The sequence below is a fragment of the Hyalella azteca genome, unplaced genomic scaffold, assembly GCF_000764305.2.
Source record: "Hyalella azteca isolate HAZT.00-mixed unplaced genomic scaffold, Hazt_2.0.2 contig17629, whole genome shotgun sequence".
NCBI lineage: Eukaryota > Metazoa > Arthropoda > Malacostraca > Amphipoda > Hyalellidae > Hyalella > Hyalella azteca.
In genome coordinates this window covers 2,770-20,693 of record NW_025947405.1, presented here as the reverse complement: position 1 = coordinate 20,693, position 17,924 = coordinate 2,770, and the positions used below count along the sequence as shown (strand labels likewise).

Genomic DNA, 17,924 nt, shown 5'->3' with positions numbered 1-17,924 from the left:
ACTATTGAACACTATTGAACACTATTGAAGCTGTCTCTTATACACATCTAGATGTGTATAAGAGACAGCCATTGCGTGTGCTGCTCGTGAATTGCATTGATGAAGAGAGCTACACATTATTGGAGCCGTTGATTCTGCTCTTAATGCTATTTACGTTCATCCCGAAAATTAGGTATGTCTCGTTATGGCTTCTCTTGTCCCTGCTGTCTTTGTTATTAATGATGCACACCGATTATGATGCCCGATGGCTATAAATAGATACTATATAGTCTATACATACGGTATTCTTCTGAGACCTGAAATATAAAGCTGGTCTGCTGGACAGGAAGTCTTGCTTTAGGAAGTGACCAGCGGGAGGATGCTTCTCGCGCAGCGTGTATAGGAAGTGATTAGTGTGGCTAAAAACTAGCTTCCATCCAATAATGACTGCATTGTCCTGCATTCATACGGTATTAAACTCCACTATATTCGGGATCTGTTCAGAGTCTATGTGTTCAATGAAGCTGCAAGGTTAGTCTCGGAGAATCCATTATAACGCTTCATGGTGCCGGCATTAGCTTGTTGAAGCTCATATCTGAATTAATTGATTATTTTAAACATTAAATATTAACAAGATTGCTCCACGCACTCATCATGAAGGATGTGAGGGTAATAAAAGCCTTGTATTCAGTAAGGTCACACCATGCGTCATACGGAGCTTCTATCAGGACCCCAAAACACAACAGGTTTTTTCTAACGACCGTTGCGAGGTCAGGGACGCTGGTGAACCGGTGGTGGTCGTAGCCTCTCTCTCGCGTCTGTGTTGGAGAGCAGGCTGGCCACAACCGGACCTACGTACGCAGGCCTGCTGCAGGCTAATAGAGAGCAGGATGGCCACAACCGGACCTACGTACGCAGGCCTGCTGCAGGCTAATACAGAGCAGGTTGGCCACAACCGGACCTACGTACGCAGGCCTGCTGCAGGCTAATAGAGAGCAGGCTGGCCACAACCGGACCTACGTATGCAGGCCTGCTGCAGGCTGGCCACAACCGGACCTACGTACGCAGGCCTGTCGCAGGCAAGAAACATGCTCAGTCAACCAGGAAGTGCTCATGAAGCTCCAGCCTAAACCATCGCTCTTTTTACTGTATTTATAGGCCTGGTGTAAGGTTACGGTTACTCTGGTTCCTCTTCTATTCGCCATACATTGAAGTCACTTGTCAACAACACATGATATAGGCATCGAATAAAAATAATTGTCAACGAACGGGCTAGCATGTTTTAATTTCATCATGCTAACCATTCAATTTTCTGGTCCTTCTGAGAACTTCTCGGCATCGCTCAGTTGATTGGTCTGTCCATTCGCTTGTCCTTGGAGTTGTCTCTCTGTATTGATCTAATTTTGTTGTTTGTTTACTGACCTTTCTAAGCATCAAACGGAACAAATGACGTTTAATATCAGTTACGGTACAAGTTTAAATTATTCATGATTTTATTCAAAATCTTTTTCATGGTCTTCTTTAGTTGCGTAAAATATGAAATTGAAGCTTGAACGACATTGAAGTTTCTACCGTAAGTCTGCGGCATATAAATGTGATCCAACGGGCAGTTGATCTGATAAAAAAATAAGTAAAAAACTTCTCTCGCACGGCCGCTGTACAGACGGCGGATAGGCAACGCTGTGCTGCATACCTCGCATTCCTGACGGAATTATGGGTGTATTTTGGCTGGTATAAAGGGAACTTTTGGTGGCTGATGGCCGGCCGCCAATTAAAAACCACAGAATTTGTATGGTGTTGCGTGTGACGGGAAATGTCAAGACGCTTGCCAGAGGTAGCGCGTTTATTGCATCACGTGGACCACTCAAGTCTGTTGCATCGCGCTGGATTGACTTGCATGGAAATTCTGCCACTGGAATATTTCACACTGGTTATTTAGTTTTTTTAATACGAATCACTCAAGAAAGTTCGTCGTGATTCTTATAGGTGCTATCTGGAGCCTTCTTGTTACCCTGAATAAAACGTTGCGGGAACCTTATAGTTTTTATAGTCTTTAATCCAGATATGAATTGAGTAACGCATATTCTTAATACCCTAACTTTATTTATAGTGAGCTCTGGTCGCCAGCCTTGGCCAAGGATCGTACAAGAAACTTTTGGCAGTTAGAAGTATAATCAGTGTTATTTGTACATAATTATCTCTCCATGTACTCAGGCCAGCACCTCCCTTACAAGCCTTCTGTTTCATATTATTTTAATCATAGTCGTCAATTGCATGTGGCTGAAAAATTACTTCTCACCTGGCAACATGTGCAGTGTAGATTTTTTTTATTCCGTTCACTCATTTGGCGCACCTCCCGTACGAATATTGTTATATTGTTTATATATTATATTGTATTGTTACGAATATTGTTAGCGCAAGTGCTGCGCCGCGTTGCGCGTATAATTTCCTGTGACCTGTCATAAATCTTGGAGGAAACCCCATCGCAACTGAGCAAACTGGTAAATGATGACCTGTCATGGGGGTTTTATCGTGCGGTGATGTCGTATGATTGTTTTTTGTAACAATGATTTGGACTGCGGTAAAGATTTTAAGCATAAGTTCGAAATATGATGTCGTCCAATTATTGCGGTCATTATACATTCAATAATTGCCTTTATTTTGGCCTACTGCTTTCCATTGATGGGTGTGCTTAAACCCGAGGAAAAATGCTCAGTTGCATTCGTGATGTGAAGAGATGCATTTTTGATTGAAGTATTACATTTGTAAACAAGTATGGTGCAGAGATATCTTTTGTGGCGGAGTGTGCCAAGTTAAGAACACTGCTGGAACACTGGCGTTGAGAACACTGCTGGAACACTGGCGTTGAGAACACTGCTGGAACACTGGCGTTGATATAGTTCCAGCACTCCTGCAAGTCCAGCGCTGATGTCAGCGTCGTCTGGTTTCATTTCGTGGCATCTTGCTGAGTCATCGCCAGATGTCTGCTGCCGCTGCTGCTGCTGCATGGCTTCGTTCCTTCAAGCTGGGCGTCTTGTTAGCGCTTTTTCTCATCTATGAAAAAAATGCACTTTTGTGCTCGCCATGTCAGTCTGTCTGCCTGTCTGCCTGTAGGTCCGTGACTTCATGTTTTCGTCGACGAGAAAATGCGTTCTCTGTCACTCACTGCAGTGAGTACTGAGTTATATTGTGTAATAGTATGGGCGTATTGGTAGCATTCCTGAACGCTGTGTGCTGCAGTTTTTCCTAGGTCTCGCTTTGACTATGATGCATCATTATTTTGGTCTGTGCTACCATCTGTTTAAAGTTGTTTACACACTCGTCCACAATCCACAATAGCTTTTCATGCGTTATATAGTATGGGAATACGTCGCAGCGAAATTTCATACCTTATTTCTCGTGGATTGTGTACGCATTTTCTCGTGCTGTGGCAGAGTCGAAGTGAACCTAAAGCGCATAGCATCAAAGGGTCAGCTACAGCGAGAGAAACTTTTCAGTTGACTCCTTATTCTGTATCCTGGTATCTCAACTGCAAATTTAATTTATCTTTCCCTGGCTTTTATTGTCATTACGAAGAAATTAAATATGAGCGGAATAACAGTATAACACCGCGTCCTAATATAAGTTCACTCTGACCTGTAAACTTAGACAATCGTTGATAAGCCGTGGAATCATTAACAAACTCATCACAATTTTCAAGAATATGAGTTAAAAAGAGACAACTCTACATATTGTACACGTGTGTACGCTATACATGTATAAGTACATGACTGAAGTCTTCAAAGCTCATCTACTAATCAATGTTTGAGTGTTGTCATTCATGCATGAAGTCAGTACTGAATTAGTGGCCTGCGAAGACAACTGTCACCTCCAGTGCGGGTACGACGTGAAGTTTTCTCAATATCCATTATAGTTTTAGACAGAACAGTATTCAGGAGTAGCGATACATGCCTGAACATTGATTATTCAGCTTTGCTGCGAGTAGCACATCAGCTGCTCTATTCACCAACTTAGATTGTGATGTAGGGTTGTGAACTTATATTGCATTTAGTACCCTATTGTCATAGTTGCCACTAGTGTTACATCCGGGACCCGAGGGCGGGGTGACCTGCCTAGCGACGACTCGGAGACGGAGGACGACGAAAGCGGCGCATCAGCGTGACCGGGGACTAGGAAGTCCCGAACTCATCATAAGGTCATAGTGCCACGTTCCTAATCAAATTTATTCTATTTCTTTCACTTGTGACAGAGTAAAGTAAAATCTCTTACCGCTTAGAGACTATAATGAAGACTAGGGCACCTGCCACCCAATTCTCTTAAGTTGAAGCTTTCCAGTAACGTTTTGAATAAATTTGTATCTTGAAGTTAGTAGATACATTATCAATATATATATTGATCAGAAATCAATACGTAGTTTTTCCGATTATTCATGAATGTTCTGTAAGTTTGTTTGCATTTACGTGGGGAATATCTGATTCCACAAAAGAATGGAAGAATGGATAAAATGAAGACGCAACGTTATTTACCTTCCTATTATTCCTGCCTGGCTAAGATTAAGCGGCTATTGAAATACTAGCCAGGATAAGAACTCTCCTGCGATAGACATCTCCTTTGCATCACTTATCTTGCATTTACGAATGCCCAGTGCATGCACGAGCCGTATTTCGTGCTTCACTTGCATAGACGTCTTCTGCTACGGCTGGATGAGCTGAGCCCCTGCCACTGATTTCGAGCTGGCATGACCTTCTACTGCTACGCAGGCATGACAGCCTAATTATTTACACTAGTGGTGTAACACGCTGATCCTGACACTAGTGGACGCTATAGTGGTGTAACACGCTGATCCTGACACTAGTGGACGCTATAGTGGTGTAACACTCTGCTGCTGCTGCTGCTGCTGCTGCTGCCTCTGCTGCTGCCACGCAGTCGCGCTCTGCGTCACTTGCTCAGCGTCTGTGTGTACTTGTAATGTGTACAGAACTCACATGTGTACTGTGTACCAAACACGCTTGTGTACCATGTAAGGTGACTATTATTTGTACGTATGCGATAATGAAACTTTTCAATGAAACTATGAAATAGTTATAGTTATTTGCTGTTAGTTGCTTCAATATTATAGTGTCAAACAAGTGTTAAATTGATCCACCAGTGGCCGGTTAGTGGCGTTTCCTAGCCTATATTTACTCTATACTCTATACTAGTCTATATTTAATATATACGGTCAGCACCTCTGATACGGTCGTCTACGGTAAGCACCTCTGATATTTTGTGATACACTCACAGACTTGGTCTGCGTATTATGTTCAATTTTGGTTACGTCGCTGGTTCACGTGAACGGTTCACTTGGTGCCGTTACGTGGACGTCGCTGGTTCGTGTGAACGGTTCACTTGGTGCCGTCACGTGGACGTCGCTGGTTCATGTGAACGGTTCACTTGGTGCCGTCACGTGTGTGGACGGTTCACTTGGTGCCGTCACGTGGACGTCGCTGGTTCATGTGAACGGTTCACTTGGTGCCGTCACGTGCACGTCGCTGGTTCATGTGATCGGTTCACTTGATTCCGTCATGTGGACGTGGCTGGTTCATGTGAACGGTTCACTTGGTTCCGTCCTTGTTTTATTGTCGCTTCATCGCCAGCGAATCTTACATCCTGCCCGGTGCTCAAACCTCCCACCCATACGTGCAGCTCGCTATAGGCCCCCTCCGCATCTCAGATACCGAGCATGTCGTCTCACAAATTAGCGTAATGCAATATCGAGGAATGTCAGCTGCTGACGTATGTTGTTCACCTTATTTGCTGTGTGTGTTTTTCTCCACTCACGTCACTGGTTTTAATTTCCAGCGCACGCTGAACTGCTATTTTAAGAGACGGGGATTAATTCATTTGTCTCTGGCTGGAATTTCTCGGTGACACTGCAGAGGAAGACGTGATGCCGGCTTTACTCAAGTCTCGGTTGTATTGCTTGTTGCTGCCATGGAGCTGTCGAGAAGCTGCATACTTAATGTATGTACGTATTTATTTATCGGGCGTAAATTGCTAGCTGATTTATCAACGAGCTATTCAGGAAGACTATGCTTTCTTTAGCTCATGTTTCTCCCTGACTTCGTGTCTCTTGGTGTTAATTCTTGCTGTAAAAGTTATGCAAAAATTTTTGGTTTTAATCTTGGTAGCATGGTTTTACTATTGCGTGCATGATTTTACAGAATAATATTAAAAAAAAAATGTGGATAAACAGACAGTATTAGTAAAAGTGGATGTTTTGACATATTTTGGGTTATAAGATGTATTTAGATGCATTTCAACAGAAACTAGGTAGGTACTCTTTTTCTCTGGGCTAGTGTATGAATATGAATTTCTGTGACAATATCGTGCTGAATTATAGTGTAGCATCATTGAATATTAAACTTACTTGTGTGGCCAGCCCCACCAACAATATTACTGCAGCTGCTATCTACTCCTTGTAGTGAAGGCAATGCCAAGCATAAATGAATGTGTGAAGATGGTAGCAGAGGTGTGGAATGTTCGGTGTGAAATGTTCGGTGTGAAGGAGCTGGGTGTGTAAGATGGTAGCAGAATAGAGAGGATGAGTGTGAGAGTGTCACACTTTACATGATTGATGGTCACATCAGTGTGACTGATGGTCACATCAGTGTGACTGATGGTCACATCAGTGTGACTGATGGTCACATCAGTGTGACTGATATTGGAGGAAGATGTGTGTGCCTGATGGTGGAACGTAAGGGGTATGAGAAAGATGGGTTATGATGCAGGTGATTCTGAATGACCCTTTTCAAATTTTATTTTAGGAATATATGCATTCTTTAAAATTTGCATCATTCTCTTACGATGATAAGGTCGGTGATGTTAGGCTCTTTGTAATGCTTATTGTTTTAATTGAATATATTTTAGCCTCCTGATAGATGTACTGACTGTAATTTTATGACTGTAAACTGCGTAGCTTTAGAATCCCTGTATATATTCAAACAGAAGCCTAGTCTGAATGCCGCCTTTAGCTCCTTTCCTCTTGAAATAGTGAATAGATAGGCCGTTTACGTTTACTAGCATTATTTTCATGTCTTATCTATTTATTTTTAGTGCATTTTACTTTACTAATTGATTTATTTGTGTTTCTAGGACTGAACTTTTTCTGAACAGAATTTTGTGTTTTGAACTGACGATGGAGCTGGACTCCGAAACGTTTTCTCTTATAAAGATATGGTGAATTTTTGTGGTATTTTCTTTGCTTTTAAATTCCTGCGTAGCTGACTGATGCAAAGGTCTGACGCGTGGTGTCCGCGACCCTCCAGCCCAAATGCAGAATTGGAAATGACATGGAAATTGCAGACATGGAAATGAGTGTGTGGAAATTTCTGCATCATTATAAATCTTGCTTTCTTGATGTGGGGTGCTAGAGCAAATGGCGTGCGCTTTCATTGGCCAAACTAACACAATATATTTCGTGATGTTAACAAGCTATTATCCAGTATGATTTGCAGTAGGTGTTACATCACTATTCCAAAATATGGGCTTTGGCACATCGACCACATAGTTTATAATCTCTTCAGGTTGTGTGTTGCTCCAGGTGTCACATCGACCTATAATCACATTTCATCTCTTCAAACTTCGAAATAATATGGAAAAATCTTATTTTATTCATTCAATAAGAAGCGTAAGTCTGCAAGTGTGTCGACTAAATTGGAAGACTAAACTTATTTATTTCCTAAATCTGGGAATAACGATATGCAAGTTAAGGAAGCATTTTTACACTCTCAAAATTTCATTCTCAGATAAATAAACACAAACGAGTTTTACTGTTTCTTGTTATCTAATTTTTTTTCATTTAAAACCATGCGCTCTCTTTTAGCCCTTTTTGAGCCTCACTACTGACAACAAAAAGCTGTGCGAATAGAGATTCTCTCAATGCGAATTAATTATTGAATGTATGTTACAAATTATTTAATAATTCGTATCAAACGAATTAATTATATATATTGAATGTGAGCGCAAGAATTTGATAAAGTTTACTTTAGACTAGCCTCGTACTGTACGCCTGACGTGTTTATTGGAACAGAATGTGGCGTCCTGGGCCAATACTTTCAAAACTCGCTAAGTGAACGTAAGTACTTACGCTCTATTTTCTGGTCTATGATTGGTAGATTTTGCTTGAAAAGTCGTCAATGATTGGCTAATGAACTTACGATCCCTTAACTTTTTATGAGAGTAAAGGCCCTGGGCCTATACTTTCAAAAAAAGTTAAGAGATCGTAAGTTCATCAGCCAATCATTGACGGCCTTTCAAGCAATATCCACCAATCATAGACAAGAAAATAAAGCGTAATTATTTACGCTCATTTAGCGAGTTTTGAAAGTATGGGCCGAGATAGAGAGGTGACAGCCCCTGCAAGCTACGGACCTTCTTGGCAAAAAACGGAATAGGCAATTTGAAAAGTGAAGACATTTTAATTTGACATGAAATGCATACCAGAAAATATAGGCTAATTCAGATTTTACTGGTGCCGATATTATACTGATCAGTCGAATATGCAAATGACAATACGGCAACGTCAAACAAACTGAAATCAAAAGTCGCATGCAGCATCAAAAGCAATATGCTGGCTTATGCTCCTCAAGGATTTTCGATCTACAATGTCCTCATATTTTTTGTTAAAGTGCATGACCTCCAAATAACTAGCATATTAGCATAGAAAATTAAGACTCATACGTGAGTTTAGTTGCACTGAACCAGTTTAGTGCAGAAGTGTCATTAGATCCAACCCGGGCAACCTGAACCAACTGCACTGCCCGGTGCCCAGCCTTGACGCTCTGGGGGAATAGAGGTTGTTGCTAGTCCCAGACCCGACCTACATCACTGCCTTGCTGGTGGCGTCTTGTATACCGCCATATGGAGCACCTTGGCGAGCCTATATTATAAGGCTCGCAACTAGAGCATCTGTTGCAGTTTATGGACCGCCCTTATATCTGCGTCGCGGCGAGCCTATATTATAAGGCTCGCAACTAGAGCATCTGTTGCAGTTTATGGACCGCCCTTATATCTGCGTGGCGGCGAGCCTATATTTGCACCGCTGCGCATCTAAAACATTTCACCGTTACGTCTGCCGCTGCAGCTACATCGGCTGCTGCTTTCTCTTCGGCTTTTTGCAAGGGAAAACTCCGACGCAGATTGTTTGCGGTTGCCGCTTGTGCTTCCGCGAGCATCACATGAACTATACGCATATTTGCGGCCTGCTTGGCTTGTAATAAATCCATTCAAGTCACAGTAATAGAATGGAGTTTGAGAGTTAACACATGAACTCATGTCTTGCTTACTATTACTTGTACTTGACTGTTGCATTTTGAATTTATTGATTTTAATTTTTTGTCTAATATTTTCTGCTAAGTTGTAATGATTTTTTGTTATCTGTTGTAGAGTTTGTAGATATCCGTTGTACATCTTTATATTTTTTTCCGGTTTGCACGTAAAAAGATTTCTATTTAACATGCTAATTTATAAAATACTGGTTTGTAATTACAAATCCTTGCAGGTTAATTTGTTTCCAAACTACATTGGAATGCATCTTCAATTGCATAGCATTATATACTTCCTTGAATTGTGTATGAATATATTTTCCCATCTCATGTTACCATGTCTTCTAATTCCATGTCAAAATGTCTTGAAGCACGCATGTTATTACCCTCTAATACCTCATGTATAACATCTTCTTGATATGGATACAATTGCGTGCTGACATAGCTCCGCATGACATTTCATTATTTGGCCAAATTTGTTTGGAAACACGAACGAGTGACGGCTTAAGAAAAGCGTGAATTGGGATATTGTAATTTATTGATATACCGCCGATTCTCCGAGTTGCGTCACGGGAGCCGTGGGCAGCAATACTATATATAGTGGCTAACAACGGACGCGCCTCCCGAACTTGAGAATCCTCGCCCGCTATTCGCCGAAAATTGGAGTCCAAACTGCACATATGAATAAACACCAATTTGCGATAAAAGGTACAAAGATGATGGAATCAAAGATATTTAACGAGACGTCCTAGTGGAATTGTACAAGGGTTCTAAGTTCCAAGAGATTGTAAGGTTATGGAAGAGCTTAAATTTCTATTTAAAATGACATAGACGTTAATGTGTAACATAGAAGTAGGACTTCTAATTATCAATTAACTTATTAGGACACAAGTGGTAGCAGTCTCTCCAATGGATGAACGAGACACTATGAAAAGCTTTAGTAGCACTGCGCATAAGTTTCGTAGCTCACTTCCATACATGCAGAACTAGGTGAGTACGTTGATTGCTGGCTCTCACATCCCCGGGCGCCTTGGTGCTGGTATCCAAATGCTGACATGGCGTTCCTCATGCTTTATCCAAAGCCCCAAAGTTCAACTACGTCGCCCAGACTGCAGCGATACGGAACCAAGTGTCCACCGTGGCCTCTTCCGTGCGCACTTGCTAGCAACCATTGACCGATCACTCCTCAGTTCTCAACTGCTTCATATAGAGATGGTTTGTGCCAGATAAACAGAGCTGAGGTTGCTGAGAACCATCTTGGTCTAGAAGACATCAAGATGTCTTGGATAGGGTTGAGGATATGCCGGTCACCTGCTTGCTTGCTGTAGAACTGTTTGGTGATGACTTCATGATGAGCGTGCGACGGGGAGAATATGACTGCGTTTGTTGTTGTTGTTTATTTGTTTATTGATGATGTGGGGTTGTCCCCCATGTCCCTCACAGCTGAAGTTGTCACTAAGTCTTTACTTTTTATTTTTTTCTATGGGAGTACTAGAAACTGATCCATGAGGTACTAAATAAGGTTTAATTCATGCCTATAACCATGACTGCGTTACTGTTGGCAACGGACTGCTTGCCGGGACACGGGATAGATGCAGAAAATGCGGATGATTCTTCAAAGTCTTTACTCAAGAAAGATATAGAGAGAGAAGCTACAAAACCGTTGCGAATGCTTTGATAGTTAATTATGAAATAAGGCACTATTCATTGAATGTAATCAAGTTAGGACTATAATTGTAAGTCCTTTCAGAATTCCTATATATATATATATATAAGGGAAGTGCTTAAGCTATGAAACCTATTTATAATATATTATAATATATTTATATATATGATACCCTAACTTTTCTGCAAGATTTCATGTTTAGTATTAGCGAAGTTTAGTTTCAGAACGTTGAAAAAGCTGTTTAATATGTACATTACATTTCAACGGTGATTATATAACATCAAATTCAATTTTCTAAATAAATTTGTGTTAAATTTCAAATATTGTAGAAAATTTCAGCGTGGTTGCCTCGTCTTGAACTGCCTGCCGTCACATCGTTAATGTAGCTTTTGAGCTCAGGTCTGGTAACTGCTTTCCTTTTTCCTCCAACTTTATCCGGTGGCTTACAAACTTCTTATCGGGGAATTTATAGCCGGTATTTAATGCGCAAGTTTCTCACGAGTCGCAAAAAATTTTGGCGTCTTTCCTCCCGGGCTTCTCTTCAGTACCGGGGCGTTTCCGCCAATATTGATCTTTTGGCTCTTATTTCCGCACCTCCGAGGAATTTTTTTTCCTTGTGGCTCAGGATTCTTAGGTTTTGGGAAATAAACCTGGTCGATGATAGCGATCTGGGCCATGAATGTGATTGTTATCAGTTATCAGTTTTCACGAAGATTCCTGAACTACCGTCATAGAAACTGATTGAGATAAATATGTATTGTCTTTGTATAATAAAACTGTGTAGCATATTATCTGGTTGTGTTTTGGGATGGTTATGACCTGATATACCCAATATTTTGCCGTGAGTATTGCGTGCGATGGTTGGCTCTCTTAGCAGTGATAGTAATAGAGATCCATGAATGGATGAGAGCTGCCGCGGACTCCTGCTATATCTGCTCGGTAGCGGCCGATCTCCTGGGTGATGCCACTTTAAGAGGTGACGTACGACACTGCTGCTGCTGCATGCTGCTGCATGCTGGTGCTGCTGCTGCTGCTGCATGCTGCTGCTGCATGCTGGTACTGCTGCTGGTGCACTGCTGCTGCTGTTGCTGCTGCATGCTGGTGCTGCTGCTGCTGCATGCTGGTGCACTGCTGCTGCTGCTGCTGCTGCTGCTGCTGCACTGCTGCTGCTGCACTGCTGCTGCTGCTGCACTGCTGCTGCTGCTGCAGCTGCTGTACTGCTTGTGAAGCTGCATCCCTGCTGCTCCTTTTGCTGTACTTTTGCTGCTACTAAACTAATGCTGCTATAGACTCTCATGTAATGCCTGTTTTAATTCTGCTGCCGCTCTGACATGCATTCTGATGTGAGCGATGCTGCAGGTACAAATGAACTCGTCATGTGACGGAGGCGCCGACGTTGCAGTTCTCTAATCTTCACTTCTATTTGATGAACGTTACAATTCCTTGTCTAGTTTGCAACTTGAGATTTTTGAATGAGTGAATGACTTTCGTTCAGTCATTCGATATGGAATCGTTCCGATGGAATCGTTCACTTATCTAATTTAATGAATGTTTTTTTTTTATCTCGGAATTGCATTGTTTGTATGGCATTTGACTGAGCGTAAGTTTCAACGCGGCAATTATATATTACAGCTATGTATTTATATTCAGAAGCTTACCCTTATGTAGGCACGTTAATTGGGCCTAACTATCTGCCAAGTTGTAGCTCATGTTATTTCTCCTATGTCAAGAGATGTTGTTATAAAAAAGCGTAGGTAATTCATTTGAATTCATTGCAGCAATGATGCTCGCTGTAATAGTTCACGATGGACGTGGGTTATTTACGTAACAGTTGAATGCTTGCGCCTCTCTTGACTGACAATTTACAAGCTTCGATCTGAGCTCACTTCTAATCGCAAGGTATCAACAGTGGACTGCTAATAAAGTTGACCCAATTATAGGCTAAATAAAAATGTTATTCTTGCCTAATTACTGATGCAGTTAAGGCTTTAATAGTACAAGACTAAATGCAACAAAAAATGTCTTCAATCGCGAAAGTTATTTGCCAGCAATTGCGAAAGTGAAGGAGGTCGTTAGTGCTTCAGTTCATCCTTGTACTTATTAGGAATTTCTGCTGCCAGTGGCATATTCCTATTTCTAACGATATTACTGGTAAAAAGTACACTGGATCGTGCTTAAAATTAAAAAAAAATTTAACTCAGTACTCACTGCAGTGAGTGACAGAGAGCGCATTTTCTCGTCGACGAAAACTTGAGGTCACTGACGGAGAGACAGACGGACAGACGGACATGGCGAGAGCAATAGTGCATTTTCTCATAAATGAGAAAATGCGCTAAAAAGCACAGAAAGTGCCGCATTTGTGTTCACTAATTGGACCACGTATAGTTGACGTCATCAGCATTTTGCTGTGTTTGGTGCGAACCCGCAAGCCATTGCCTCGTCCGGGCCGGCCACGTGCATTCTTTTGCTCATTGCAAGTGCTTCACTAATTGAATGGAATAAAAGTTCTGCTTGCTCTCGCCTAGTTCTATTAGAAATTTTCTAGTTAATCTCTTCAATTTTTTATTATTTCCTACGGTGTTCAATTAAGCAATAATTTGTATTAAGCAATAAAAATTAAGCAATAAAAAAGCAATAAAAAAGCAATAAAAAGCATTAAGCAATAAAAAAAAAAATTTGTAAGTTAATCCTTACGGTGATGTCGTCTTTTTGTTGGCCAATCGTATATTTTCCGTTTGTCCTTCATTGTTTTTTTCACAATGATTTAAAGGGAATTTGGCGAAAACAATGAATCTCAGTTGGATCAAATGAATGTTTGTCAACTTTTAACTCCAAATGTTGTATGTTGTACGCGACTTGAATCTCTTAGTCTCCTAAGGGCTCTTTTATGTGAGGTATTGAGGTCCGTTCGGCCCTCTGACGTCACCCCAACGAAGTTTCTCACAGAAATTTAGCCTCATAATTAAGATGAGAAATTGCTCAGGTCCGCCATGTTAAGACGGTCAGAGTCCAGGGTCCATACTTTCAAAAATAGTTAAGAGATCGTAAGTTCATCAGCCAATCATTGACGGCTTTTCCAGCAAAATCCACCAATCATAGACAAGAAAATAGAGCGTAAGTGCTTACGTTCACTTAGCGAATTTTGAAAGTATGGCCCCAGCTTCATTGCTATAACTGCACTGCCGTAGGACTACAGTCTTAAACCTAGTCCTTCCAGTGGCACGAGTGTCCTAAACATTTTTGGGCGACCTAAGGCCCATAACCTTAAAAATCGTGGCAATGCTGCTTCAGAAGTACGGATATAAACCATTATTATTCCAAGCAAGTGATCAACCCCATTTTCTCTATTCAACTCGCGTATAAAGTGCAAATAAGAATAGCCCTGCAATCAAGTTTCAAGATTGCAGGGCGTGATAATATATGTAACTTCATGCTTGTAATTTTAACAAATGTTTCACCTAGTTTGTTTGTGTTGCAGATCTCGAGGCCCTGAGCTGCTCACTCAATGCATCAACGGAATCAACCATGCCTTGATTACATCCCTGCCTCTTCACTCGCTTCAACTTCTGAACTTCATGTACTTAGAACCTTAACATCCCTGTTACATATTTAGAGGCACCCTATATTGTTGGTTATTCGAGATTAAGTTCTGTCTATAGAGATAAGTTCTATACCCTGAAATCATCCTACGCCTTTCACAAATAACCTGGAATCTAATAATACAAGAATCAAACTACTCTCATTTCTATGCAAATGATAGACGTACAAATACTGTCCAGCATCAAGTAAAGAGGAAAAGTATGCCTCAAAACTACACCTCAAGCTCCTTCTGTCTTATTTCTGAATTATTGATGTGAGTCTAACATCGCCTACATCTGCCGGGTCTCTCTGGTTCTCAGTGTTCGACTCACTGTCTCACTGGCTCCCATGCACACACTCCCATCCTAAGCCTCCGCTTGTAAGTCTAGTCACACTCTCCTATATCCTCGGTATACGCGTTCTACGTCGCACGGGACCTCTAATACGTGTTCTACGTACCGTCACAAGTGACCTCTTATACGTGTTCTACGTACCGTCACAAGTGACCTCTTATACGTGTTCTACGTACCGTCGCAAGTGACCTCTTATACGTGTTCTACGTACCGTCGCAAGTGACCTCTTATCCAGGCCTTCGCCTCGAGAATGCTACCAACTCTCCGACTCGCATATTCTCATCATTGCGTATCCCGCTCACCAAAGCAAAGTCTTATCCAGCGAGCGCTTTCTGAAGGATTTGCCCCCTTGCAAGTTTGACATCGCCGGTGCTTCCTAATACACTGGCTAACACTCAACATTACGGCTGATTTGTTCAAGCGTGGATAAAGAGATTCTTTGTCGTCCAAAAACCTTAGGTGAGAGTTTGTATTGTCTTGTTTGATGTATTGCCCAGTAATTAGATCTTTTAATTCTGCCACAACTTGTTCTTTTTTGGTGAAATGTTTTCCTCTTCTTGAAAGTTGGTATTCTACTTCCGCTTACAACTTGAATTGCTGTATCATGTGTATGTATCGAATTTAAAAATGGAGTTGAATCTTATCGAACAGTGAATAAACATAGTAATTTAATTGTAATTTATTATTTACCTATCACTTCAAGTCAAAAAACATCTCACGCTTATTATTCATTGCAGGTTATCAAGGCCTGCTGGCCGGACGTGACTCGTTTAGCAGCGCCGGCGCCCGCGTTTGTTTCCTTGCCCTTTGACGCGACCTGCGGTGGCCACAAACTCAAATAAAGAGGAGAACACCGGCAGAATAACGATATTGTTCCATATATTCTCTTATATTTTGACGGTTGGCCGCATTGACTGTTTGGTTTCATCTTCCTGACGCAAGTAGCGAATATTTTATACGGGATGCTTCGTTGCTCAACGATAATCATTACCTTCTTAAGCGTTAATTATTTACCCATGTAGTTGTTTACTTGTTGTTTCTTGTTACGAATTTGTTGTTATTACCTACTTAAAGTCTCACTCCGACGTCGTGATCCTGGGGATTCTCTCATCGTTGTTGTTGTTGTTGTCGACCTAACTTGATAACCAGCGTCCCAACCTCGTGCTATTCCGTGCCTCTACCTCCATTGTGAGCCTTCTGTACCTTCTGCTTAATAAGAAACACACTGTGTCCTCTTCTTTATCTTAATTGTATTAAGTACATTAGTCGTTCAGCTGAGGTTCACTCATCTTGCGCTCATTTCCATCTACTGGACAATCTGAAGTACATATAGTGGTGCTGGTCGCTACTACTTTCTGTACGTCCTGCGATACGTTGCTTGGAGCTGTCTTCACCCTCGGCTACTATGCACGTTAAGATTCCTGTTTCGTTGACTGGGAGGTTACAAAGGAATTATCTTCAATACGCTAACTCTGTCTTCCTTGATATTTTTAAATTTGTGTGACCGGCTTGCTTAGTGCGTGTTTCGACTGCTTGCTGCTGTTCAGGGGAGCAAAGTATTTCTTCAAACGCCTTCATGTTCTTTTACATTTAGATGAGCAATGAAGAACGCGTTCTCGTGGTCGTTTTGCTTGGATGAATTTCAATTTCACAGCACGTACTAAAATATTAAATGGACTTCTCCGAACAGCTATAAAAAATTTATTTTCATCGTTGATACTTCGTTCGACCATAATATCTATGACTGTTTTCCATCACAATTCTCACCTAACTTTTCCTCGAGCATAGAGAGAAAGTAAAGAGAATTTGTGAGGGATAAGACGTTATAAGCTGTGCCCTGTGGGCATCATATCTCCGTGGACAAATCGTGATCTTGTCGGCCCAGTAAAAATTTACGGACGCGGCAGCTTCTGATTTGGATTTATAGAAGCTGGGGCAACTCTAAATTTTGTTAGGGGGTGGATGTGGTCGCCGCGATGCCTAACTTGAGTCTACGCAAGTTGTGGCGCAAGCGCACTGCTACCATCAGCCAGAAGGATCCTACCTACAAAGTCATCTACCTCGGCAATGTCCTCACAGGATGGGCTAAAGGTGGGACATCATCCTTAACATTAGGATTATAGGATTGATAGGACATCATTCTTATGGGAGATCGTCCTTATAGGAGGATTATAGGATTGATAGGACATCATTCTTATGGGACATCGTCCTTATTATCAGGATTATAGGATTGATAGGACATCATTCTTATGGGACATCATCCTTATCAATTTAACAATAGGATTATAGGATTTGTAGGATCATCTTCTTATCATTAGTCCAAATCTCTTCCCTTTTCTCTGCACGTCCTTTTTGATTTAAATACGCGAGAGACCGAGACTGGAGGTTAACTTGTGATGATTGCTTCCTTCCATGGGGTATTTTGAGGCTGCATGTTTATGAAAAAAATCTTGTCTGACATGATTGCTTCATCATTCCCAAAAGATTCCTTGCCATAGGACAAGCGTTAATTACAATTAGGTCATTTTAAGTGAATAGTCCTTAATTAGGTCATTTTAAGTGAATAGTCCTTAATTATGTCCTTTTAAGTGAATAGTCCTTAATAAGTGAATTTTAAGTGAATAGTCCAAGGACCTAATTAATTAATTAGGTCCTTGCTTCCGTTATACGCGAAACGTAATCTAGACGAACCTAGAGTTATGTTGTATTGTGTCTCCCGTGTATGTATACATCCCGTGTATTGTCATCTTACTCACACCACGGATTGTGCGCTCTCTCACCCCACTAACCATGCGCTCACTCTCCCCACTCACCGTGCGCTCACTCACCCCACTCGCCGTGCGCTCACTCTCCCCACTCACCGTGCGCTCACTCACCCCACTAACCATGCGCTCACTCTCCCCACTCACCGTGCGCTCACTCACCCCACTCGCCGTGCGCTCACTCACCCCACTCACCGTGCGCTCACTCACCCCACTCACCATGCGCTCACTCACCCCACTCACCGTGCGCTCACTCACCCCACTCACCGTGCGCTCACTC

General features: G+C 41.7%; 1 protein-coding gene across 1 annotated transcript in view; it reads left to right on the top strand.

Annotated features, from left to right (window-relative positions):
* Nucleotides 1–17,924, top strand: part of LOC108670305 (protein FAM43A) — a gene marked incomplete at its 3' end in the record, with an annotated part of 37,314 nt that overhangs the window by 16,891 nt on the left and 2,499 nt on the right. The window contains 2 exon segments of the mRNA XM_018157767.2: nucleotides 14,429–15,341; nucleotides 15,620–16,973. Coding sequence (XP_018013256.1) covers nucleotides 16,859–16,973 — 115 coding nt within the window.